The sequence below is a fragment of the Numida meleagris genome, chromosome 5, assembly GCF_002078875.1.
Source record: "Numida meleagris isolate 19003 breed g44 Domestic line chromosome 5, NumMel1.0, whole genome shotgun sequence".
Classification (NCBI taxonomy): domain Eukaryota; kingdom Metazoa; phylum Chordata; class Aves; order Galliformes; family Numididae; genus Numida; species Numida meleagris.
Window position 1 is genome coordinate 56,847,746 of NC_034413.1, and position 25,301 is coordinate 56,873,046.

General features: G+C 57.6%; 1 protein-coding gene across 11 annotated transcripts in view; it reads left to right on the forward strand.

Annotated features, from left to right (window-relative positions):
• TNS1 (tensin 1) overlaps window positions 1-24,638 on the forward strand; it is a 49,584-nt gene extending 24,946 nt beyond the window's left edge. For 4 of the 11 annotated variants that reach the window (XM_021397685.1, XM_021397686.1, XM_021397687.1 and 1 more), the window contains 16 exons: window positions 3,136-4,827; window positions 9,235-9,413; window positions 9,591-9,729; window positions 11,753-11,845; window positions 12,212-12,247; window positions 14,854-15,028; window positions 15,429-16,273; window positions 17,381-17,467; window positions 17,587-17,718; window positions 18,084-18,176; window positions 18,448-18,525; window positions 18,843-18,914; window positions 18,992-19,160; window positions 19,380-19,448; window positions 19,603-19,635; window positions 20,442-24,638. In XM_021397685.1, coding sequence (XP_021253360.1) covers window positions 3,136-4,827; window positions 9,235-9,413; window positions 9,591-9,729; window positions 11,753-11,845; window positions 12,212-12,247; window positions 14,854-15,028; window positions 15,429-16,273; window positions 17,381-17,467; window positions 17,587-17,718; window positions 18,084-18,176; window positions 18,448-18,525; window positions 18,843-18,914; window positions 18,992-19,160; window positions 19,380-19,448; window positions 19,603-19,635; window positions 20,442-20,586 — 4,037 coding nt within the window. In that variant the 3' untranslated portion in view covers window positions 20,587-24,638. The remainder of the gene's footprint in view (window positions 1-3,135; window positions 4,828-9,234; window positions 9,414-9,590; window positions 9,730-11,752; window positions 11,846-12,211; window positions 12,248-14,853; window positions 15,029-15,428; window positions 16,274-17,380; window positions 17,468-17,586; window positions 17,719-18,083; window positions 18,177-18,447; window positions 18,526-18,842; window positions 18,915-18,991; window positions 19,161-19,379; window positions 19,449-19,602; window positions 19,636-20,441) is intronic. The other 7 variants (XM_021397689.1, XM_021397680.1, XM_021397690.1 and 4 more) reach the window with 7 other exon arrangements.

Here is a 25,301-nt window from a genome sequence, read left to right on the forward strand (position 1 = left end):
GTGGTCTGGGCAGAGGGGAGGGAACCGGCACCTCCTCGCCTCCAGCCTCCTCTGTCCTTCCCTCCTCCATCCCGCCCTTGCTCCCTGCTGCTGCGTCAGGTCTGAGCCCCACAGTCCACCCCCTGCGCTCGGGGTGCCCCTAAGGTGGCCCTGGGGACACAGTGCTGGGGTGGGGAATAGCTCCGTGAGAGGGAAAGCAAAGCCAAAGGGACAAACGCCAGCCCAAAGCTAGTGCTAGCCATCAGCTCCTGTCCTGGACGGACGCACGGAGCCGGCTGCAGGCGCCGCTCGAGCTGCCACCGTGCCAGGTCCCCTGGAAGGAGCGAAGGAAAGGGATTTTGCTGCTTGCTCCTTCTCTTCATTCGGGATCTTTTCTTCTCTGTGCCCTTTGGTAAGTCCTGCATTTGCTTTTCTTTGAGCTGGATGGACTGGGAGAGGGGAGGGCTTGGGGCAGAGGGGACAGAATTCATGGCCATGGTGACCCCTGGCTCAGGGGCTGGGGTTACTTCTTGCTGTCATATCTGGGTGCATGAACTAGACCAGAGGTGGGGAGAGGTGAGCTCTTCCCTGGTTCCTTCATTCCATGCGGTCCTGCCTGGTGGGGCGGTGGCAATAGATAGGATGCTTCTGGGGACAGGACTGGGAGGACGTGATACTGTCCCAGCTTTGTCCTCCACACGAGTGCAGGATTTGTGTGGGTGCATGGTGCTGTGTGGGGCACAGACCTGAGGTAGGGTTCTGGGATTTGGGACGTGTGTTCCTTACCACCCACCGGGCTGTCCCGCTCCTGATGTTACTTGCTGTGGGCTGGGTTTTTTCCCAATCCAAGTGGGGGGGGTGCTGCAGGAGCAGGACCCCTTAGGCTCTCCCCCAGCCAGCCCTGAGCTACACCAGGAGCTGAGCTTGGGCAGACACAGCCCTCTGGGCTGGAGCTGTGCTGACCTTCAGGACGAAGCCTGACCTTGCCGGGAGCTGTGGCCACTTGCAAAAGGGGACTTGGATTCCTGCCGCTTTGAGTATGGCGGCGTCGGCTGAGGCAGCTTGTACCCTCCTCTCTTGTTGGTTTTTGGGGGAGTTTCCTTAACTTCTCACTGCAGCATGGTCCGGGAGTGGTATGGAGAGGTGGCAGGGAGCAGCAGATCTTCACCTCTTGTCATCAGAGCCCGGGGGAGGCATGGGGTTGAGGACAGGGTGTGGGGCAGGGGGCATGGCTTTCCTTGCTTGCCACTCTTGGGATGGAGGTCACCAAACTGCTGTGTCCTCATCTTGCCGAAGGGTGCAAGGCAGGTGGGACAGGCACTCGTGGCGAGCTGTGCCCTGTGCAGACCTTGCTTTCGAGATGTTTCACCCAGCAGTGGGGCGGCTCCCAGCCTACAGACTAATTAAAGCCTTTCCCATCTATTTTTTTCCCTCAGAGCCACGTGCTTCCATTTATATTTATTTATTCCCTTTTCCTTTCTATTCCCTTGCCCTATTTATCCCAGCCCCCTTCGGCTCTTGCTCTATTTCTTGGGACCGGCCAGCACCCGTTGCTGCCATCGGACAAGGGCTGGGCGATGTCCCAGCTCTGAGTGATGTCTCATCCCCTCCAGTGTTGATGCTGCCTCTGGACACGCTACTTTTTCCTTTCTTCCTCCCCTGGAAGGGATTCCCTTCCTCCTTCCCCCTTTCCCTGCTGTGAGTCTAATGCTGCCCGTTCCTGGACCCTGCTGTCCCTGCTGCATCACCCCACCTTTGAGGCCAGGGGGATATTTGGGGCTCAGCTGCCTTCTTGGGCTGCCAACAGGGACGTGCAAGTGGAAAACTGAAGCTGAGAGGGCTCTTCCTGGGGCTGGGATGGACTGGCTTGGTAGGTTGTGTGCTGCGCGTTGTGTGTGGTGAGGAGGGGTCATGGCATGGGGTGAGCATGTCCCCATGGGCAGATAGGGGCCAGCACATGCAGCCCCATGCCCCAGCTCAGGACTGGCTTTCGGAAGTGTTTTGCTCGCAGATAGGAGCGCTCTGATTTCACACTATCGCATTAGGGCTGTCTTCCGCTCCTGAGTCAGCCACCTGGCCCCCAGCCAGCGAAGAGTCATTTTTTCCTCCAAAAGAAAGTGTTTAATGCTGCTCACAGCCCCTTCCAGGAAACCTTGTCGGGGAGCTGGAAAAACAAGAGTCTGCAGCCCAGCCAGTGCTGTGCGTGCTGCTGGGGGAACGGGCATGGTGAGGGGGGCTGTCCTCAGTGCCACTGCGGTGGCCAGGGTCTCGCTGTGTCCCTGAGGATTGGGTGACCCATTGGGAAGTGGTGGTGGTGGGAGTTGGGGGGCTTGGGGTGGGACATGAGACCAGTGGTGACATTGCTGCAATACAGTTTCGAGTTGTGCGGTGTCTGGTGCCTCCCCGGGGAGGAGTTGTGTTCTTGGAGCTGGGGAGAAATGCTGCTTGTGTGGGAGCTTCAGGGCAGCATCTGGCCACTGGAGAAGGTCTGGAGCGGATCCACTCGCTCTGAAAGAGGGAAGGGAAAGAACAGAAGGGGTGGGAGCCTTGCTGTAACCAGGGAAGAAAATGTCAAGGATGGGTGGCTGGGCTGGATCCGTGCATGGTCTGCGAGGAGAGTGGGAGGAAGGAGCAGGCAGGAGGGAGAAGGTGGGTCTTGGATCCATCTGTTTTCCATCCCAGGCTGAGTGCGTCTCCTCCTCACCTGGCCTCCTGCAGCCTGTGCGCATGCATTGCCCCCACGGTCCCTGTTTGCCCTCCAGTGCCCAACGCGTCCCTTTGGTTGCAGCGGTTAAGCAACGTCCAATGGTATCAGCAGTCCTAGCCCTCCCCACCGGTGGGGCCGGGAGGAAAACAGCCACGGACTTTGCACGGAGCCGGGGGGCTGTTTGCTGGACGTCGGCGGAGCATGCGGTGCTTGCGGGGCAGGGAAGGACGGCGCGGAGCCACAGGGGCGCGGGGAGGGGGCCTGGCACCGGTGTCTGTGCATGGCGGCGCCCGCGGGACCGCGCCAGGTGCGGAGGAGACGGCCATGCTGGTAGTTAAGCATTCCGGCGGCACGGAAGAGATCGAAACCACCGGCTAATGGGACCCATTAGCTCCGTGCAGAGAGCCAGCCATTGATCTGGGGTCTCGTGTTCGTTTCTCCCCTTGCAGAGGTTGGGCACACGCAAGGGCCCCTGGACGGGAGCCTCTACGCTAAAGTGAAGAAGAAAGACTCCCTGCACGGCAGCATCGGCGCTGTCAACGCTGCCCGCCTCCCCCTCTCGGCAGCCCCCAACCACGTTGAGCACACACTGTCGGTGAGCAGCGACTCGGGCAACTCCACCGCCTCCACCAAGACCGACCGGACGGATGAGCCGGGGGCTCCTGGGGCACCCGGCGGCCACACGGTGCTGAGCCCCGAGGAGAAGCGGGAGCTGGACCGGCTCCTGGTCGGCTTCGGCTTGGAGAGCGCAGCGCCCATGCACAACCACGCGCCAGGCCCTGCACCTGCCCGCCTGCCTGCCGGGCCGGGCCGCCACGTGGTGCCGGCCCAGGTGCACGTCAATGGTGGTGGCACACCACTGCTGGCTGAGCGGGAAACGGACATCTTGGATGATGAGCTGCCCAACCAGGATGGGCACAGCGTGGGCAGCCTGGGCACGCTCTCCTCCTTGGATGGCACCACCACTGCCAGCGAGGCTGGCTTCCACGAGGCGCCACGGGTGGGCAGCCTCTCCTCGCTGCCCAACGGCCCAGCCAGCTACAACGGGGCTGAGAAGATGCTGAAGGAAGGGCTTTATGAGGCCGAGCCTCTCTCCAATGGTGCCTACCCCTACAGCAACCAGAACGCCCTGATGGGCCACCACCTCCGTGACCCGCTGGCTCACTTACGGCCCTCAGCATCTGCGCAGGAGCACCTGGCTGGGTACCCGCAGCGGCAGCCAGCTTCAGCCTCACCGGCCTGGCTCCAGCCCCCGGTGCCACAGCCCTACCTGTATGGTTATGACCTTCCCAGCGCCCACCGCTCTCAGTCCTTCCCGGCTGTGGGGACAGCCAAATACGAAGCGAACCCAGCATTACCACAGGCTCCGGCTCGCAGCACCAGCAGCCGGGAGGCCGTGCAGCGGGGCTTGAATTCCTGGCAGCAGCAGGGTGGCAGCCGACCGCCATCCCAGCTGCAGGACGGTGGCTTGGAGAGCCACAGCCCCAGCCTGTCCAGCTGCAGCCCCCAGCCCAGCCCGCTGCAGCCCATGCCCCCGCACAGCCACAGCATGCCTGAGTTCCCCCGGGCTCCATCGCGCCGGGAGATCGAGCAATCCATCGAAGCGCTTGATGTCCTCATGCTGGACCTTGCACCCTCCGTCCATAAGTCACAGAGTGTCCCCTCTGCGGCCACTCGCCAGGACAAGCCAACTGCCATGCTGTCCTCTCTGTCGGCACAGCCACTCAGCAGTCGCTATGCACAGCCTGCCCCGCAGGTGGCCCAGCCCAGGTCCTTCAGCACCTCTGTGGGCACTGATCCCTTGGCTAAAGCCTACTCTCCTGGTCCACTGGTTCCTGCGGGTCGAAACGCTGCAGAGCCAGACTACACCGTGCACGAGTACAGAGAAACCTATGCTCCCTATAGCTACCAGCCAGTGCCGGAGCCTCGGAGCTATGGCAGTGCACCAGCGAGCATCCTCCCGCTCAGTGCCTCGTACAGCCCTGCAGGGTCCCAGCAGCTTCTCGTCTCCTCCCCACCATCCCCCACTGTGCCGGCCCAAAGCCAGCTGCCCCACAAGGGACTGGAGAGCTACGAAGACCTGTCGAGATCGGGAGAAGAACCCTTGAATCTGGAAGGGCTGGTGGCCCACAGGGTGGCAGGTAGGACGCTTTGATTCCTCGGGGGGACAGGGAGGGGATGTGCATCCTGAGCAGCTGCAGCCCATAGGGGTGGTGTGGGCATGAGCTCGGCAGTGGCACCTTGCATGGTGGCAATGAGATGGGGATGGTGACTCCTCATCTGTGCTGGATCAAAGCCTGGGACTGAGCCAGCACCGATCCTGGGGAGGGGGGCAGCCTGTGCTGCTCACTGAGCCTCCCCTGGTGCAGCTCACCATCTCGGGGTTTGCCATGTGGCCCCCAGCCCTGCAATGGGGCAGGAAGGGGTAGTAGCATCTGGGAGACTGCTCTGAATCCCCGCCTGCCCTCCTCTCCAGCTCTGGGGGCTTTGGGGGCACAGAGGGTCCCACCCCTCCAAGAAAGAGCTGCCACAGTGCGGGTGCCTTCACTCCTGCTGCTCAAGCAAGCAGTTGTTTCATTGCGGAGCGACATTTGGGAAAGTTTGGGGATGTGTCCAGGCTTGGGGCCAGCTCGTGATGCTGGGGCTTGGCAGCTCCGTCCGTTCCAGCTCTGCGCTCAGTCCAGAAACTCGCCCGGTATTAAAGGGAGGGGGAAGAGGGCTTGGCTGGAAAAATCCAACAGTGGCAACCCACCCAGTGCTGGGGCTGAGTCACCACTGCCCCAGGGCAGGGGGCAGCACTGTGGGGCAGGACAGGGGCACTGGGGGCAGTTTGCATCCATCCGAACCCCATCTTGGGAGCTCAAGACCCATAGAGCTATTCAGGGAGCCAGGGCTTTAAACAAACCCAAGGGCATGGGGGATGCCCAAACTGCGCTATACATCTGGACTGAATGTTTTAATAAGATCCCCCTTAAACCCACTGAGCAGCTAAAGGTAGGGGAAAAAGTAGAGTGGAAAAGAGAAGAGCCCTCAGAGGAGGAAGGATGGCGTTTGGGGTGGGTGGAAAATGGATGCTTGATCGCATCTATTGGAAATCCTACCCCAGTGTAGGGGGCCAGGGCAGGGTCCTGAGTGCCGGGCTGGGCTCAGTCCCACCTCAGCGTCCTGTGGAAGAGAGACAAATGGGGATGGCCCCAGCCTGTGTCCACCTGTCCCCAGCCTGGCTGTCTGCTCCGGTGGGGACAGTGCGGGCGGGCGGGCTGACCTCTGGCCAGGAACGAGGTGTCCCCAAGCCAGTGCTGGGCCTGGGAGGGAACGCCGTTGGAAGTCAGGCACGGACGGGTTTGTTTACATTCGCTGCTGCTATAAATTGCCTGCATGTCCTGGCGCGGTGGCGAGGAGCATCTCGCACCTCCTCTGTCCCCAGCACCCCGGTTTTTCTGTGCTTCAAGTCCCCTTCATCCTTTCATCTCATGGTGGATGGGCCCTGTATGGTGCCATCCTCCAGGAGATGGTGTCAGGGCTTTCGTGGCATTGCACAAGGCCATGTGTGGCTGGCAGCCACAACGTTCCCTGTTGGTGTTTAAGCAGTGCCTGGAGCCATGGGGGAGGGGTGAGGTGAAGCAATGTCCCTGGCAGTTCGAGTGATGTGAAAGCAGCTCCAAGTGGGGCTTAAGCTCCCTTGGACCCCAGATGACCTCAGGCTCATCTCTTGGAGCCTGCCTAATCATCTCTTGTTTTCTCTCTCTGTGTCTCCCTGTTGTATCTCGTGACATTTGTCCTGTCTGCCCCTTCCTCTCCCCATGGGGTCCGTGTGTGTCCCTGTGACCTCCCACATTCCTTGCACCCTGTCCTGGTATGCTGGCAGAGTACAACGCCAAGCTCAGGGACCTCAACAAGAGCACCAAAGCCCCCCGTCCTCCTCTGAACCAGAAACGGTCCTTCTCCTCCTCCGGTTTGTTCATTCCACCTCTCTTCTTCCTCCTCCTCAAGCCTTCTTTTTCCTTTCTTCCTCCTTCCTTCCTTCTTCCTTTTCCTCCTTTCTTTTTCCTACTCCTCCTTCCTTCTCCCTCCTGTCTCCTCCTTTGTTCCTTCTCTTTCCTCTTTCCTTTTCCCTTCTTCCCTCTCTCTTCCCCCTCCTTCCCTGCATGCTGAGTGCTCCGTGTGTTGCATGGACATGGGATGGAGGGAGGGGAAGCCCCACAGGAGGATGGAAGAGATCTGAGCCTACCAGGCCCTTGGCACGGGGGAATGTGGCTGAATCGGTCCTGGGGTTGTCCCCGTCTGGGCTGGGCTCTGGTGGGTGGTGTTGATGTGAATCCCTTTGGGATGGGCTGGGAAATCAAAGGCAGGGTTGAATCCTGGAGTGTGCCACTCACAGAAGGGACGTTGCATCAGTGCCACGGTGCTTTTTCGGGGTGAAATATTGATGCCACATTGATGAAGCACCCCAGGATGGAGGAGAGCAACAGGTGTGTCTGTGACCAGTGGGACTGAAAAGTTTGGGTCTTGTGAGCACTGCAGGGCAGTGTTTGCTGCTGTTCTCCATGCAGAGAGGGAATGAGTTTTTACCTCTGTCTGGCTCTGGGTGTGACATCAGCCTGGGGAAGGGGCAGCAGTGTGGGTGCAGAGTGGGGGCAGGATGCTGTATTCCCCATTTTTGGCCGCTCTGGGTGTGCTGTGATGGGGGCACGCTGCTCCTGCACAGGGACAAGGCGTCCTTGGGGAGCTGCCGTGCGGCCGAGCAGGGCTGCACATCTGCCGAGGGGGCACGGCTTTGCGGGAAAGGAGGGTTTATTTTTCAAGCATAGTTTCCAGCACATAAATCACCCAGGGGTCGGGAGGCTGTGCACAGAGCCTGGGTTTCCTCCAGGCTTCGCTCCGAGCAGCCTGTGAAGTTTCCCACTCCCGACTCCCGAACAATGAGTCCCTTTTTTCCCCTCCTCCCTCCCCTCCCCGCCGTCCCCGTCTGTTTTCCATTTCTGGGGAGTGGAGCAGCAAAAAGCCTACGAGCTGCTGGGCATCCCGAGCGCTGAAAAGCAGCTTGGCCTTGGGACTGGCCCCACGTTCCCCTCTCCATCCCCATGCAGCGGCTCGGGGTTGGGGACACCCCAGTGCAGCAGGGCTGGGGGACAGCTCTGGAGCACAGCGTGCCCAAAGCAAGCCAAGGCAGGCGTGTGCAACTGGAGGAGCCTGAGGAGCAGAGCAGAAGGTTTGGGGCATCCCGGTGCGATGCTCCCCCTGCGGCATAGCATCCCGGAGACCCTGCCGTGGGCTTTGAGCCACCGGGCCCCAAGCACCTGCAGAAGGGATCGGGGAGTTGTGTTTCAAAGCCGCTCTGAGTGGAATTTTCCAGGCCGCCTCCGCGGCTCGAGCCAGCCCCGTTGGCTCGCGTCCCCCGCCTCTCAGCCGGGCCGCTGCTCCCCAGAGCGTTGATTTTATTGTTGCTGCCATTAACTGCGCTGATTAGTTCGAAATGCACCCAGCCACCTCCCTCCCTCCCTCCCTCGCTGCCGGAGGAGCTGGGGGCTGCGGCCGTGCGCTGAGCAAGTGCAGGGGTGGACGGGAGGAGAGGTCAGCGGGCGCGAGGCGCAGAGCCCTGACAAGCAGGAGAAGCAGCTGATGGTTGCCTGCGCTCTGCAAGTCCGTGGGAAAGGAGTTGGTGTTGGAGAAGTGCATTTCCTGGAGCGTTCCACTGGCCTCTTGTATTTTTTTTTTTTCCTTTTCCATTTTTTTTTCCTCCCTTTTTCTCTCTTTTTACCCTGCTGCAGCGCCTCTCTCAGCAGGGTGCAGGGGAAAAGTGGAGGGGACAGTGCTGTCACCTTTGCCAGTCCCCGTGTCGCCTCAGTGGTGCGTCTGAGGTTGGGGATCGCTTTGCTGCCATGCAGGTCCCCAGAGGGGCTGAGTTGTGCTCTGCATGGCCCCCACTGAGCTCTCTGCACCAAACCCAGCACCACAGCCACCCTGGGGCCCTGGGCACCTCTTTGTTGGGGAAGCTTCAGTGCTGGGCTGGGTGGGGTGAAGGTTGTGTTTGGGCCGTGCTGAGGGAGTCAGGGCCGCATCTCTCACTCCACTCTTGAAGCTCCTCTGTCCCCATTCCTGGCCTTTCTCCCAGCCCACTGGGCTCACTGGTGTGAGCTAACCAGCCCCAGGCAGCCAGGTCCCTCTGTGCTACGCTGTGCTCCGGGCTACTCGCAGGATGCTCCATGATGCTCACACCTCACACACCTGGTGCTAGGGAACGCTATGGACTCAACTCAGGACTCACAGTGCTTAGTAGGGCTAATGCAGTGAGCCAGCCACTAGCCACAGCCCTGGCTTGCTTTTTCGCTTGTTCCTTTGCTGCTGCTCCTGCTGAACAGATCTGATCTGGTTCAGAACTGGCCCTGCTGCCATGGGACAGGAGCAGGTGAGTGCTGAAGCTGCCGTCTCTGCCAAGCAGAGCCCTTTCTCCAGACCCTCTCGGATCAGCCCTGGAGCATCTCCTAGCAGTCCCATTCCAGCTGGCACCTCCTCACCCCTCTCTCGTGCCCTGTGCTTGCCCATAGGGGTGCAGTCCCGGGAGAAGTCCCCAGAGGAGAGCACCGTCCCCACCCGAAGGCGAACCCCCAGTGACAGCCACTATGAGAAGAGCTCGCCGGAGCCTGGTTCACCCCGCAGCCCTACTGTCCTCTCACCTGAGGTGGTCAGCACCATCGCAGCCAACCCTGGAGGGAGGCCCAAGGAGGTGCGCTGGGTGCTGGTGTTGGTGGTGCTGGTGTGGAACTGGGAGGCAGCATTCCGGAGGGTTGGGGTTTAACGATGCAATTTTGGTGAGGAGGTGAAAACTTTTCCCTCTGGAGGATTGTGCCCATTGCACAGATGGGACCAACCCTTTCTCCTGCTCTCCCTCCCCCCCCCCCAGCCTCACCTCCACAGCTACAAGGAAGCCTTTGAGGAGATGGAGAGTGCTTCCCCCAGCAGCCCGACCTCCGGCGGCGGTGAGATTTCTCCCCCCACCCCAGCCTTCCCTGTCTCGCCACAAACCCCTTACTCCGACTCCTGTAAGTGCCGCGGCTCTGGGAGGCGGAGGGGCTCGGTGGGTGGCTTTCGTCAAACCAGAAATTTGCCAAGGGTCAGACAGCTCCGGGCTCCAGACACCCACTGCCACAATAATCGCTCACTCCTCCCACCTCCTCCTCCTCACTCCTCCACATCCCACCGTCTGCATCCCACGCTTGGCGCTGTCCTGTTGGCTTTTCCCCATCCTCTGCTCACTGGGGTGTTCCTGCAGAAGGGATGGGGAGAGGGGCAGGGTCTGGAAGATGGCACCATCCCATTCCTGCACCTCCTCATCTTTTCAACCAGCATGGCGCAAAAGCTACAGAGCAATAAGGGGACAGCAGAGGATGTAGGGTCAGAGGCTCAGGGCAGACTCTCACACACTTCTCACTCAATGTTTTCAGGGCAGGAAGGGCATAGGGCTGGGAAGGGTGTTGCATGTGTTTTGTCTCTGCTCCTCTGTCTCCTTTCTGACTAACCCCAGCTGTGCAGTTGTGGTGGGTTTGTGGGGACCGGGTTTGTGTGACCGGCTCTGGTGACGACCCCCGGTGCAATGGAGCAGCTGGTCAACTGGGAAACCCATAGAAAAGATGGTAACCTCTCCACCCTCCTGAAATAACCTTCTGTAGGCTGACCACAGAGGGATGCTTTAGGGCTGGCAATCAGCCCGTGCCCTGGTCCCACTCGGCAATGCTGGTGCCCTTTGCAGATCAGGCTGCTTCCCCCACACTCCTGCTGTCTGTCCACTGATGTTTGAGTCCTGTTTCATGGGATGCAGTGACCGGAGTGTGGGAATGTTCCTGGGGCATTTGGCAACTCAGAAATGGCCCCGTTGTTCCTTGGGCCCAGCAGGCCCTTGGCAGAGGGACAGTGACTCATTTTGGGGGATGAGTCACTCGCAGAGGTGACAGAACAGCCTGGCAGGGGATGTGGTCCAGAAGCAGCATTTCTTGTCCAGTGGAAGTCAAGGAGGAAGTTTGAAGCTCAAGCTTTCAGGCTTCACTAGTTTCACCAGGGGTGATGCAGGAACTGTTCCTCTCCACTGCGACACCACTGTCCCTGGCCCTGGGAGAACCCCATAGTTTGTCTGCCAGCATTGGAAAGGAACCATTCTGGGGGAAATCAGATTTGGGGAAATAAGCCACCTGCTAAAGGCCAGGTTTCCCAGTGACTTGGCTGCTCCAGACTAAGGCTGCCCTGAGGATGTGGCCTCAGGTGGGGGGTTTGCCTTTCCTACCACCCACCGCCTCCTGGCATCCCTGCTGCAAGTTGGGATGCTCAAATGCTGATGGTGATGCTGAAGGTGAATGCTCGGGAGGGTTAGTGAGCTGGGATGTTGGCAGGGCTGGTGAAATGCAGCACTGGGGAGATGAGGCAGATCTGTGGGGTGGGAGGGGTCAGGAGGTGCAACCATGCCCCATTAATCCCAGCCATCCTGCACTGCTGGTGCAGCCATAGCCAATTGCCATGCATACATAGGCAGCTCCCACTGGTATGTATGTATGGGCATGGGGGTGCAGAGCTTCCATCTGCATTGGCTTCCCTTGGGGAATGAGCTCTGTACAAACATGGTCACCTGCCTGTCAAGCTGTTCTGTGGGTAGCGGGTGTATTGGCAGTCCTAGAGCAATGGGGTGTGCTGGAACAGCCCAGCCTCAGCTCATCCAAGTGTAGGGATGGGCGGAGGGGTTGTTTGGATGGGAGAGCTGGGGTGGGGGAATGGGATGATGATGGAGGTTTCATGCCTATGGTGGGACGAGGTTGAGACATGTTGGGAAATGCCCCCCTTCTGTGTCCTGCCATTATCCAGATAGGGCAGGCTGCTTGTGCCCGTGCTGTCCGTTGTGGGTCCTCAAGTGGTGATGCTGCTTCAAACTTGGGCATCCCCTCTTCCTGGCAGCCCTGAGTGCAGCCAGTGGGTGGGATGGGGCTTACCTCCTGGGCAGTGCCAGCTCCAGCTTTTCTGAAGCTTCTCCTCCTGTCCTGCCCTTAACGCTGTTGTTTCCCCCCACCCTGGTGCTGACAGTGCGCTCTCCACCCGGCCTGGCCAAGACCCCACTCTCAGCGCTGGGGCTGAAACCCCATAACCCAGCCGACATCCTGCTGCACCCAGTGGGAGGTGAGTGCAGGGAGGGGACTGCGGGTGGCTTTCCTTGGGGGACATCTGTGAGGACACCTCTTGGGTGGAGGCTCCCTTGGCAGGAGAAGGCAATTCTTCCTCCCTGCTTTGGCCAGGCCATTGTGGGGACCTTCTCATAGGGATATGGTGATACAGGGTTCTGGACATCATCTCTGGAATGGCCATGCTACATCTCTGGCTGGACGCTGGAGATGTATGGGGTCGGGAAGTTATGGGGCTCTTTCTGCCTTCTGTATGCTCCTGTCACAAAGCAGTGCTGCTTAACTCAGATTTCTCTCTCTCTCTGTCTCACTCCTCCGTTCTTCCACCTCTGCCCTGCTCCCATCACTCCCCTCCATCTCTCAGAGCTAGAAGGGGAGGCGGGAGCTGACTCTGAAGAAGGTAAGAAAGGCGTTTCTTTCCCTGGCTCTCTTCCCTGTGGGTGCCCATCACTCAGAGCACTGAGGATGCCTTGGTCTGGCCCTGGGATGCTCAGTGCCTGGGTGCCCCCCAACGATGGTGAGGCTCTGGGGTGGCAAATGGCCTCGGGGACAGAGCGCCTTGCATTACCCAGGTGCCGTCTGCAGTTGTTGGGTGGTTTTACTTTCTTCTTTAATGAAACTTTGGGCCCTCGGGGCCAGGATAGGGAACTATTTGTTCCAGATCCTTCCCAGGGAGGGGACGGCTCCTCTCGGCATGTTTGCTGCACTTCCTGTGGCTCTGTCAGCAATTCTCCCTGGGAGTTCCTCAAAATGCAAATAACTCCAACCTGCACGTTGTGTAACGCTGGAGAAAGTGTTTGCTTCAGGAAAACAACACAAATATTCCAGTCTCAGGGCTGATTTTTCTGTGATAGCTTCTTGGATACACCAGAGGAAGAAAAGCTGGGATAAATCCCAGCTTTTTCCTCCTATATTGTGTCTCCCAGTCCTCTCCTTCCCACTCTCCAAAGCTCTGCTTTTCCACTCTTTGGTTCTCAACCCACTTTGTGTGTTGGTGGCTAGCCCAGAGCATGAGTGTCCTTGTGGTGGCTGGGCAAGTGGCCAATGCCAATCTCTTGCCCTGCTTCTGTCCTGCAACCTCTTGGATAATGTGGTGGCTTGGGCGGGCTGAATCTGGTGTTTTGGCTTCAGGGAAGTGATGGGAAATGTGGAGATGACAGTATGGGGACACGGGGACAACCAGCAAGATGGGAAGGCTTGCATGGTGGCACCACTCTGGGCTGGTTGGGAAAGGAGATGTAATTTTGGGTGCTAAAAGAATAGCATAGTTCACCCCACTGTACTGTGGCTTGGATGGGAGAGGTTGGACATGGTTTGGGGAGGATGCAGGCCCCACCAGCAGCTCCCCTGAGCCCAGGACATCCTCAGCACCCTGCTCCATGGGGTTTCCATCCAGCTGGGACCAGGGGGCTGCGCTCAGCCCCTCCCCATCCCCTGGATGGGCAGTTCTGGAGCATGGGGCTGCCTGCGCCCTCTGGGAGGGCTTTAGGACAGGCTTTAGGCACAGGGCTGGGTATTTCACAGCCCTGATCAGGGATCCCAAATCAGTGCCTGCCCCCGAGGTGACTCATGGCTTCTCTGTTCCCCTGCTGTCTTCCCATCTCTGCAGCCTCTTCCGAGAAGACACCAGGAAGCAAGATCTGAGTTTTCAACCTAGAAAAAAAAAATCCTGCCCCAAACTTCTCTTTTTCTTCCCCCCTCCCCCCTTTTTCTATACTGAACCAAACAACTCCAACACGTGCCCATGGTGTCACATGTCACCGTGGCACGTATACGTGCGCACACGTGGGCTCTCCTCCCCACTGTCCTTGTCCCCGAGCCCTGTTCCTGCCTCCCTGCAGCCTCCACGTTTGCAGGAGGGATTGATATTTTTGCAGCCGTTTGCTCTTAACCTCTTGCAGGCTGACTCATATGTACTGTCTGGCTAATTTTAGGCTGGGGTGGGGAGACGGGTGGGAGATGTGAGTAGCTGCAAAATTAATTTAATTACCCAAGCAGCGCTGTGTTTCTTGCAGCTGCCCCGGCCGTCTCCTTGAGCACTGCCTTGTCCCTGTCACTCTGACCGCCTGTCCCGCTGGGTGCTCAGCCCAAGCTGACGTCTTTGGTCTGGTTTCAGCTCTTTCCTGGGCTGGGCAGGGAGATGAGCCCCGCAGCATGGATTCCTCCTGCGGGCAGATGGGATACTGGCGCAGGGACATGGGGAGGATCAGGGGAACCTGTGACTGTCTTTTTCCTTGCAGTCCCAAGCACAGAGCTATGCATTGGCCTCACTGTCTGTCTTGCCTGTGGGAGTAGCCAGAGCCTGGCTGTTATGACTAATAATAATAATAATAATGTTTGTAATGCTAATTAGTGCTGTGGAGTTGCCTTGGGCATGGCCAGCCTGGAGCCGGCCTGGAGCTGGGGACCTGCAAGGATGCCCACCCCAAAGCTCCTGGCACAGGACGGCTCAATGTCTCCAAAGGAAAACTGCTTTTATTGGGAGTGCTCATGGGCTCCAGTTTCAAGCAGGGATGGGGGAAAATGTTGGATGCTTCAGTGGAAATAGCTGAGGCAGCTCTCTGTTCCCAGATGCTGGAGGTGCTGGGGGAGGTGGGCTGCGCAGGGCAGCACCTCAGTCCCGGTGTGAGTCAGCGCGGGCTGTGCCGTGCTATGCTGTTGGCTCTATTTTTAGGGGCTGAGGATGAGCGTGGAGCACGACGTGTGCCCTGTGGCATCCCAGCCTGGGAGGGACGCTGATTCAGAGCCTGGCGGAGGGGCCGTGGCCTGGCACTGAGCGAGGATGGGTTGCACCACATGGCTCCGTGTGCTGTGTCTCCTTGGGGATGGGACTGGGCACGGCGCTCCTGCCGAGGAGGAATGCTAAGGCCCAGATGAGCCCCATGTTTTTGCACAGCCCGTGGGGGGCTGGAGGAGCTCAGCTCAAGCACCTTCTCTGTCTAATGGGGATACAGGAAAGGGCATTCCTGTGTCAGCTGATCCCTTTCCCCTTTTATTTCTCTGCAGAGCCCAGGAGCTATGTTGAGTCGGTGGCCAGGACGGCCACGACTGGCAGGGCAGGGAACCTGCCAGCCACCCAGCCTGCGGGCCTGGAGGTGCCTGCCAGGAACGGTGCCTTCAGCAACTCCTTCACTGTGCCCAGCCCCGTCTCTACCAGCAGCCCCATCCACAGCATGGACGGGTGAGTCTGGGGGTGTGGGTCCGCAGGAGGCATGGGGTCAGTGCTAACCCCCTAACCCTGGGTGGGAGCTTTGCTCCCTTGTAGTGTGATGGTGCCGTCCGTCCCTGTCCCCTACACCCTGCCCATTGGAGAGGGTGGCAGAGAGGAACGAACCAGGCGTTTTGCTGGGAGAGGAACTGGCAAAAGGCTCCGTCTCCTATATTTTAATGGAGAACTGATGTGTGTGGGAATGGAAGCTGCCTCCAGTTGCTTCCTGCAGCTGGCAGGACTTATCCCACTGCTGCTATCGAGCAGCTCGCTGGTGCCATGCCTCGGTTTTCCTGTGCATGCTTGGAGGAGGGGCCCAGCCAGCAGCAGGAGTGCAGTGGAGCTGAATCCTCTTCTCCCAATCTCTCCTCAGCGCCTCGCTCCGCAGCTACCCGTCGGAGGGCAGCCCCCATGGCACGGTTACACCTCCCCATGCTGTGGCGGAGCCAGCTTACCGCTCGCCCATCGTCTCGCAGACGCCCTCTGCTCACAGCAGCTATCAAACCTCGTCTCCATCATCCTTCCAAGCAGGAACGCTGGGCTCTCCCTATGCCAGCCCTGACTACCCCGATGGCCGAGCCGGCTTCCAGCCGGACCCCCAGGCTCGCCAGCAGCCACAGGTCAGCGTGGTGGGTGTCCACGCACTGCCAGGGAGCCCCCGCACCCTGCACCGGACTGTGGCTACCAACACGCCGCCCAGCCCTGGCTTTGGGCGAAGAGCTGCCAACCCCGCTGCCGCTGGCACACCTGGCAGCCCTGGGCTGGGCCGGCATGCCGTGTCCCCCCATGTGCCACCGGGGAGCCCCAGCCTCGCCCGGCATCAGATGGCAGCCGTGCCTCCCGGCAGCCCCGTGTATGGCTATTCCAGCCCGGAGGAGAGGCGCCCGACGCTGTCCCGGCAGAGCAGTGCGTCTGGCTACCAGCCTCCCTCCACGCCGTCCTTCCCCGTCTCACCGGCGTACTATCCTGGCACCAGCACGCCGCATTCCTCCTCCCCGGACTCCGCCGCCTACCGCCAGGGCAGCCCCACTCCGCAGCCTGCACTGCCTGAGAAGAGGCGGATGTCAGCTGGCGAGCGCTCTAACAGCCTGCCCAACTACGCCACGGTCAACGGCAAGGCCTCCTCGCCCCTCTCCAGCGGCATGTCCAGCCCCAGCAGCGGCAGCGCCGTGGCTTTCTCCCACACCCTGCCGGATTTCTCCAAGTTTTCCATGCCAGGTAAGGGATGCTGTCTCCTCCATCCCTCTGCAGCTGCCTGCTGTCCCATGGCCCTTTCTCATCACCATCCCACGGGGTTATGTCCTGATGTACTCCTGCCCAGCTGCAAACTTGCAGCACCGCTGAGGCTTGGACCGTTTCCCGATCTTTTGCTTTTCAAAAACGGTGAATCCAAACAGGAAAAATACCGACTCGGCATCGGGAGCACGCCATCATGCTGGTGTAAACAGCTTGGGGATTTGTGTATGGGGAAGATCAAAGCGCCTGCAGGCAGCTTGCATCCGCCTGGCTTCTCTCTGTCATGGGGACGTGCCGACCTCCCGGCCCCATTCCTGGTGTTTGCGCCCCAGGGAGCTCCCAGTGCTGTGCTCTGGGCCCCCTCCTTGTTTCCGAAGGGGTGCTGTGCCCTGCGTGTCACCACGCCCGTATCGCCATCCCCTGCTCCCGTTACAAGCCGCCACCGTGACGCCGAGATCGGGCTGATAGGAGTAGGGAAATAAAGCTCTGGGGCAGTGGTGGCTCCAGCTGCTGCTCTGGTTTGGCTGCCAAGCAGGTGGCCCTTTGTGGGCCCACTGGTGCCTGCACTGGCCCCATGACCATAGTGGCCAGGAGCCACCGTGGGAAACGGGGACCTCTCAGCACTGGCATAGCAGTGAGCACGATGGGAAGCGTGTGAGCCTCTCCGGCCAGATCACAAAGGGCTCTTCCCAGGCCCCACAGTGAGCTTTAAATAGAGTAATAGAATAATTAAGTTTGGAGAAGACCACTAAGATCATCTAGTCCAACCATCAACTCATCCCCACCATGTCCACTAGCTGCGTCCTTCAGTGCCGCATCTCTGGTTCTTGAACACCTCCAGGGATGGTAACTGCACCACCTCCGTAGGCAGCCAGTGACAATGCATTACCATTCATTCTGAGAAGAGCCCAGGGGCCCCGTGAGCTGCCAGTGAAGATCAGACTGGGGTTAAGGTGACATGCTTGGGCTGTAAGGAGGTGAAGGTACCCATACTCCTAAAGATCCACCAGGAGGGAGTTGCCAAAAACTCACACAGAGTTTTAGATAGTTTCCTTTGACTTTTTTTCTTCTCCTCTTCCCTTCCTGCAGATATCAGCCCCGAGACTCGTGCTAACGTGAAGTTTGTGCAGGACACTTCCAAGTACTGGTACAAGCCGGACATCTCCCGCGAGCAAGGTGCGTAGTTGGCATGCAGCAAAGGACTCAGTGGAGCAAGCTGGGGTGTGCCTGCTGATGCTGAAGGGCACGCTGCCTTTCACCATGCCAGGTCTGAGCTCTGCTCTTCTCTCCTCCAGCCATCGCGCTGCTGAAGGACAGGGAGCCAGGGGCTTTCATCATCCGGGACAGCCACTCCTTCCGGGGAGCCTATGGCCTTGCCATGAAAGTAGCTTCCCCGCCTCCCACCGTCATGCAGCAGAACAAGAAAGGTATTATGTGTCCTCCTCCGTCCCACGCTGAGATGCTTTGTATTGTTTCTACTGAGCGGGCAGCTGGGGCTACCGAGCCAGACGTGCCCTTGGGTATGCGCTGATGCGGCAGCATCCCTCCCTGCCAGCCTCTGCCATCCCCTAGGGCATGGGGACGTACCAGACGTAGAGGGCTGGGGGACATCTGCCCCTGGGCTTTGGCGTGGTGAAATGGGCACAGCCCACCAGCACCACAGCTTGGGGTGTGCAGAGGATCTGGTTCCAGGAGGGTGGCTGTGGGTGAGCCCATGGGATTGCAGTGGGATGGTGGAAGGAGGAGGAGGGTGAGGGTGGCTCTGGTGTGATAACGTTCGGTCTCTTCTCAGGAGACATCACCAACGAGCTGGTGAGGCACTTCCTCATCGAGACCAGCCCACGGGGTGTGAAACTAAAAGGATGCCCCAATGAGCCTAATTTTGGTGAGCAGCCTGGGTGTGGTTGGGATGTCTTTCCTTTGCTGGAATGTTGGAGCAGAGCAATCAGGTATCTGGAAGAGCTGCCCCTGAGCTTTCTGGAGGACAAGTGATGCTGCTGGGCAGGGTGGAGATGAGTCCCCATGGGCACAGTGGCTTCAGGGAGGGGAAATGCCACGTGTGGTTCTGTCCACCCAGAGTACCAACACCCTGACAAGCTCCTGTGCTGGGCAAATGTGTCCCCAGCCCTGTGCTCACCTTCTCCCTCTCTCTCCAGGCTGCTTGTCGGCTCTGGTCTATCAGCACTCCATCATGCCTCTGGCCCTGCCCTGCAAGCTGGTCATTCCTGATCGAGGTAAGAGCCAGGGCCAGCATCATGGGGTGGCACTGCCCCTTTGCTCCTTGGGGTGGGAGCTCCTCATCCAGCCAGGAACCACGCATGGGCTGTGTTTCCCTAGCAGGACCAGCTGTGGGGATGTGCTCTGTGCCATGAACCATGCCTCATTTGTGTGGTCAGATGTTTCAGAGCCAGGCTGGGCTTTCCCCTTTTATCCCCAGTGCCCCATCAGTACTTGTATCCTGTGCTCAGCACTTGGAAGGGGATAGTGCATCTGCCCCAGCACCTGGTAGGTATCCAGGCAGGGAGCAGCAGCGATGTCCCATCTCTTCTAGATCCCATGGAGGAAAAGAAAGATGCAGTGTCGGCCACCAACTCGGCCACAGACCTTCTCAAACAGGGTGCGGGTGAGTAGAGAGGGGCTGCTACAGGGGGAACGTGGCCCGGAGCAGTGGCTGACCCCACTTCTGCTTTTCCCCTTCAGCCTGCAACGTCCTCTTCATCAATTCAGTGGAGATGGAGTCGCTCACAGGCCCCCAGGCCATCTCCAAAGCCGTGGCAGAGACGCTGGTGGCCGACCCCACACCAACCGCTACGATCGTCCACTTCAAAGTCTCTGCACAGGGCATCACCTTGACTGACAACCAGAGGAAGTAAGAGCTACACTACTACCACCTCCCTGGGTCCCCAAAGTCCAGGCATGCCTGGGACATGTGTGCTACACTGGGAGCATGAAGGACGTCCCTTAGGGATGTGAGCCTGGTCACAGACCTTGGCCCCGACTTGTGGAGCATCCTAGGGACAACTGGGGCAGCTGTGATGGGAAGAGGTGGGGGCTGACTGGCCGTGACGCTCTGTGCCTTGTGTTTCAGATTGTTCTTCCGACGACACTATCCCCTCAACACCGTCACCTTCTGTGATTTGGACCCCCAGGAACGAAAGTAAGTGGTCTAACCCTTGGGGAGCACATTTCCCCTGCCTTTTTCCCTCCCCCAGGCCACCATGCTGCTTGAAGCAGGGTCTTTGCTTTTCTCTGTCCCCCTTGCTCCTGTGGTGTGCAGGAGGCATCATTCCTAACACTCCTTCTCCTTGCAGGTGGACTAAAACTGACGGCAGTGGCCCAGCCAAGTAAGTGTTTGTGTGCTCAGTTCCTCGCAGTTGCTGTTGGGGTGGATCCCACTGGGGTTTGAACATCACCTCCAGGAGCCCCTGGCTGGGGGATGCCCCCTCATGGTGGACCTTGGCTGCCTGAGGGATGGGCTCTTCTCCTTGCTATGGGAACTTTTCACCCAAGCATGAGAGCACAGCTTCAGGAACTGAGCCCAGTTCCGGGGGTTAGTTCCCACTAATTTTAGCTATTGTGTTAGTGAAGGAGTTTTTATTAGGATGTCCAGCTGCTGGGATGTTTCCCCTCTCCAATTAGAAATGCCACAGCCTGGGCCTGTCTCACATTCTGTTCCCCCATATTTATAACTTGAGTTTGCACGTTCTAATTAAAAAAAAAAAAAAAAAAGACATTTTATTTACTGGGGGAGAGTCAGACAGAAATAACCACATGGTCTCATCCAGCTCTGTAGGCAGCAGTGTGTGGGTCTGCGTTCTCAGTGTCCCCGTGTGGCCTTCCCAGTGTTATGGGATCCCTCATGTACTTCAAGGTCCTTGTTTGGGGACAGTCATGGGGTGGGTGGCTGGGACGGTCAGAGCAAAGAGAGTTTGACCAACAGTGTTGGTCTTCAAAGAACCAGCAGCAAGAGAAGGGCTAAGCTGGTCTTCATGTGGGCTCTTTGGGGCATAGGATGTTTCCCTGTGGGCCACGTGAGATGGGTGTTGAAGAGCGGGAGGTTGACATGGCCATACTGGAAGAGAGTGGTGGTGTTCCTTGGGTGAGCAGCGCTGGTAAACCTCACTGAGCCTCTCTCCTTCTCGTCACCTAGGCTCTTTGGCTTCGTGGCCAGGAAGCAAGGGAGCACCACGGACAACGTCTGCCACCTCTTTGCGGAGCTGGACCCGGACCAGCCGGCTGCGGCCATCGTCAACTTTGTCTCCAGGGTCATGCTTGGCTCCGGCCAGAAAAGATGAGCCGGTGCTTGCGGGTGATTCTTGAATTTTGGAGAAGGACTTGGAGCTGATCCGAGAAGGAGCGTGAGGAAGTGCATTGTGGGAGAGGGAAGTGAATCTGGGGGGGGGGAAGGGTTGGAATTGTAGAGGAAAACAGCAAACAAGGACAAAAAAAGCCAAAACAAAAAAAACCCTAAAAACTCGACACAAGCGAAACACACACACTGAGGAATCAAACCACACACCTACGTAACAGAGCCATGAAGTCACGCCAAACAGGGAGAGGATGCGGATGCATGTCCCACCGCAGGGAAGGTGACCAAAGAGAACGTGGAAGCAAGAGGGGTTCCCAGCTTTCGGCATTGCAGTCCTGAGGCCGCACCAAGTGGTGATGTTTGCTCCAGACTGAACGCAGGGTCATCATTTGGAGGGGAAAAAAAAGAGACAAAACAGCAAAAGCCATGGAAGAAGCCTTCATCGGTGAACGCCTGCTGCATGTTTGACACAGCCCACGGAGGATAATGCGCTGCCACAGCGTGGGCTCAGGTCTGCAGGACACTGGAGGAGATGCCGATGGAAACCTCCCCTTGCTGTGCTGCAGCAGAGGGTCTTGCCAGCCCTTGTGCTTTCACCGAAACGTGCTGGCCACCCCACTGGGGCACACGATGGCTTGGTCCCAAACCCTCTTGTCACCTGGGCGCTCGGCTTTGGGCTACCCTCAACAGCTGGCCCAGAGCCCAGCACAGGTGAGACACCACAAGCCCACCCACAGAGGGGCAATGCAGCATCTCTTCCATTCCTGGGCGGCTCCTGTGCTCCATGCCTGGGGGAGGAGGATGCTCCTGGGCTGGTGGAGGAAGGAAGGCACCTCCTCGCCCATCTTGCCCTTTTCCCTCCCGTCACCAGTCCTCTTGGACAGTTTTCTCCTGTGGCCTGTCACACATTCTCTTAGCGAAAAAAAAAAAAAAAGAAAAATGTTGTAATAATAATAATAATAGCAGATGCTTGCACAGGTGGGTTTCCTGTGCGGAGCAGCGGACCCGTGGCCGGCCCTATCTCTCTCTTTGGAGACGTGCAAGCGGTTTTTAAATTGCATGGACGTTCAAGTTGCACGAAAGGTGAATGACTACAAGTAACTCAGGCGCTTTCTCTAATTTTTATTTTTGGAGGCCACGTTAAAAAAAAAAAAAAAGAAGGAAGAAAATTTATTTAGAAAAAAAGAACAGCAAAAGAGGACTAGCAGTTGCTGGGCAGCTTTGGCTCGGTGGGGAGGCCACAGGTCCTCCGAGAGCCACTCTCTGCCTTCCCCATGGTTGAAGGTGTGCACCCCAAATGCACTGCAGGCTTTTCCCTGTGTGTGGGGATTTGCAGGGGCTGAGGGCCTCGTGCCCTTACGGCTGAGCATTGTGATGTTGGGGAGCAGAGGTCCCAGCCCCAGACATGGGTCTGGTGGCGGGGAGCAGCATGCAGGTCCAGCGTGCGGGTTTGGGGCAGGGGCAGAGCTGAATGCTGTGCTGCGGGCACAGACGTGCAGAGGTTGTGTTTTGTGGTTGTTATTTTTGGAGAAGTTTTGGTGCAGAGTGGCCTAGATAGCCTGTTGGGGGCAAACAATTAGACTCCTACTGCTGCAGCCCCACAGAGAGCTCGCCTCCCTCGAACCACCCTTGCCTTGATAGCTATAATATATATAGGAGCTATACTGACAAAATACTGTAAGCTAACAAAATTTTAAGGAGGAAAAAAAAAAAAGGTGAAATTGACACTCCAAAAATATTTATTTTTTTTTTTGCCATATTTTGCTTTCCGCGCATCGATTTCCCCCCACCCCCCCCATTTCTATCCGCCTTCCCCCGCCCTGGGGGCGAACACCTGCACGTCAGAAAGTGAATGGGGGTGCAAGGGAAGCGCTGATGGGGCGTGCGGGTGCCGTGCGGGGGACATGCGTGTGACCGTGTGCGTGTGTGTGTGCGCGAGAGAGCGACGGCGTGGGCGAGGAGGGGCCGGTGTGGCCGGAGGCTGGTGTATGGCGAGCGATGGATGCGTAGCGGGGATTTGGGTGCGAGACTGCGGTGGGATGCGGGGAGGACGGGGGCTTCCCCCCCCCCTCCTGGCTCCCCCTATCCGCATGGATGCGAAGACCTTTTCCTGTTTTTATCTTTTATTTGTTAATGACGTTTCAAAAGCGATTCCCTCCTTCTGCGAAATTCAAGCGAGATGAGAGACGATCTCACCCGTATTCTCCTCACCCTGCCGTTAACTGATTAGAGGAAACACTGTGTTTATAGATATATAAATATATATTTTTTGAAAGTCTCTATTTTTCAGACTTGGTTTTCTCACTGCTAAGAAAGAAAAGAGAAGATAATAATGTAATTTTATTTTAATCTGCTGCCTCGGTGCTTGAGACTCCCCTTCACCTTCCCATCCCATAGGGCAAAGCCGATCGGAGCACCCAGAGGTGCTGGCAGCATCACGCCTGCTTCAGGGCTCCACGCTGATGCTCAAGCTGGAGATTTAGCCTGTATCTGAATGGCGAGCATTAACCATTGTGTAGTTTTTAACATAGAGCTTCCAATGATGTCGGCGGGCGTTTGTCAGCTCCCTTTAAGGCACTTTCCTTCTTTATCTCCTTTTAAAAGTTTCATTGTTGGCTGCAACTCCCCACCAGTTGGGCTGTCGGGGACCCAGCGCCGCATCAGTATCTTTCCTTACACAAGGGATGGAAGAGATCCTTTGGTTTTCCTTTGGCTTTGCCATGCAGTCGCGGTATCGGAGAGCCAAGCTTTGTGCGCGTTCACCCTGTGCGTGTCCCGTTGTAACCACACCGCCGGGCGTTCTCTCTCTCTCTCACACACACCAACACATCCCTCCTTCCTGCACAAAGAACTGCATATATTCTTGCCAAAGATATCCTTAAAAACGCACTTTTCCCCACATATATATATATATATATATTTTTTTTGCGTGTGTACATTCGTCATATGTCACTTTGTTGTGTTGATTTGTTCTTTGGAGAACCCTTCCCATTCCCACCCCTCCTCCCTTTGCTGTCAGTGTTGCTGCCTTACAGGAAGGCTCCTGGGGGGCTCCTGGAAATTATTTTGGGGGTTCGGCTGTGTCGCTGTCTGCTGGAGGGATGCACCCTTTGTGCAATGAGCGGTTCCTTCCCATGGGATGTAACCAACCGAATGAAGCCAGGTTTTGGTTGCTGTGGATGCAACGTATGCTGATCAAACCAAGCATGGAAAATCATAAGAGCCGTGGAATTGTTGGAGTTGGAAGGGTCTGGTGGGGAGAAAACCCAGCCCCAGCCCCTCCTGGAGATTGATGCTGTGGGAAGGGGTGCCAGGAGCAGAGCCAGGCTTTGTCCCAGCCTCCAGGAAACACCTGGATGTGGCCATAGCCTCCGGGCATTGATTTTTTAGCAGTGAAACAGCCAAACCGGAGCACACCCTGCCCAGCAGGTCGGGCAGGTACGGAGCTGGCCGCCCCAAAAACCCAGACGGCATCATCGGCAAATGGAACCCTTCCCGTTGGAGCAGGCAGGGAGATCAGACAGCAAAGGAGCCCGCAGGGGCTTGTTTGATTCCGTTCGTTTGTTTTGCAAATTGTGAGGTTGGTTTGGGGTTACTATTTTTTTTTTTCTTTTCCTTAAAAAGGAGGAAAAAAAAAAAAGGAAGCAACCCAACATTTCTGTTGGCAGATCCAGTGCCGCCGTGTTTTGCGTGGTTTTTTTTCTTTCTTTTTCCTGTTGTCTTTGTTACTTTGGGAACGTTACAGATTTATTTGCTAATCAGTGTTAATGAACAGTTTAAAACTTTCGGACTTGCCCCTTTCTGTGTATTTATATAGATGGAAAAAAAAAAAATGTTATATTTTGTATCTTTGTGCCCATGGTGTTGTCGCGCGTGTAAAGATGACTTCGGTCGCACCATGTCCGCGTGTGAATGTGACTCCGCTTTCGTCTTCCCCTTTGTACAGACGTCTGATTCTCTGCAGTTCATTGTATGGCTTTATAAAGTGGTAAAAACAAAAAATCAGTTATATAAAATATACTGTTGCTTGGAATGCCAGCTTGGTGTCCGGATTGCTGGGAATGGATCTCGGATTCTAAGGGGCCACAGGAATAAATGCTCTTGTTCTTTTTGCATGGGGGAGAAAAGGGCGGAAAAAAAAAAAAGCCCAACAACAACCCTGGGGGTGCTGTGTTTTCTACAGCTGTGCCCCCCCTGACCCTCAAAGGTGGGCTGGGGAAGGCGTAACCGCAGCGCTGCTCACCAGATGTGGGTTAACTGGGGAATGTTGGGGCTGCCGCGTGGCTCCAGCTCTGTTCTGGTCTTTGTTAGCCAAGGGGGATCCCTCCATGCTGGGGCTCCCTTTGAGCAGTGGGGGCTCTTTGCATCCTGTTGTCCCTGACACTGAAGGGGGTGATGAATAATGTCCCCCTCCATCCCAATGTTGCGATTAGGGCTGAGCTCTGTGCCCCTCAAGCGCCATTCACTGCCCCTTTAGGGACCATCCTGCTCCCCTACTCCAGGCAAAACAAAGCGATGCCTCCCCCCCGCCCCCCAAAGTCGCATCCCTGCCTTTTCCCGTGCTCACAGAGCGATTCCCAGCATCCCTCAGAGCTCCCAGCTCTCTGCTCTGCTCCTTCCCCTCCTCGCTGAGTTGGTGGCCAAGCCCCGGCCCCCGGGATGGATTGAGTTTAATTAGACAAGAAATATCAGCCAGAGCAG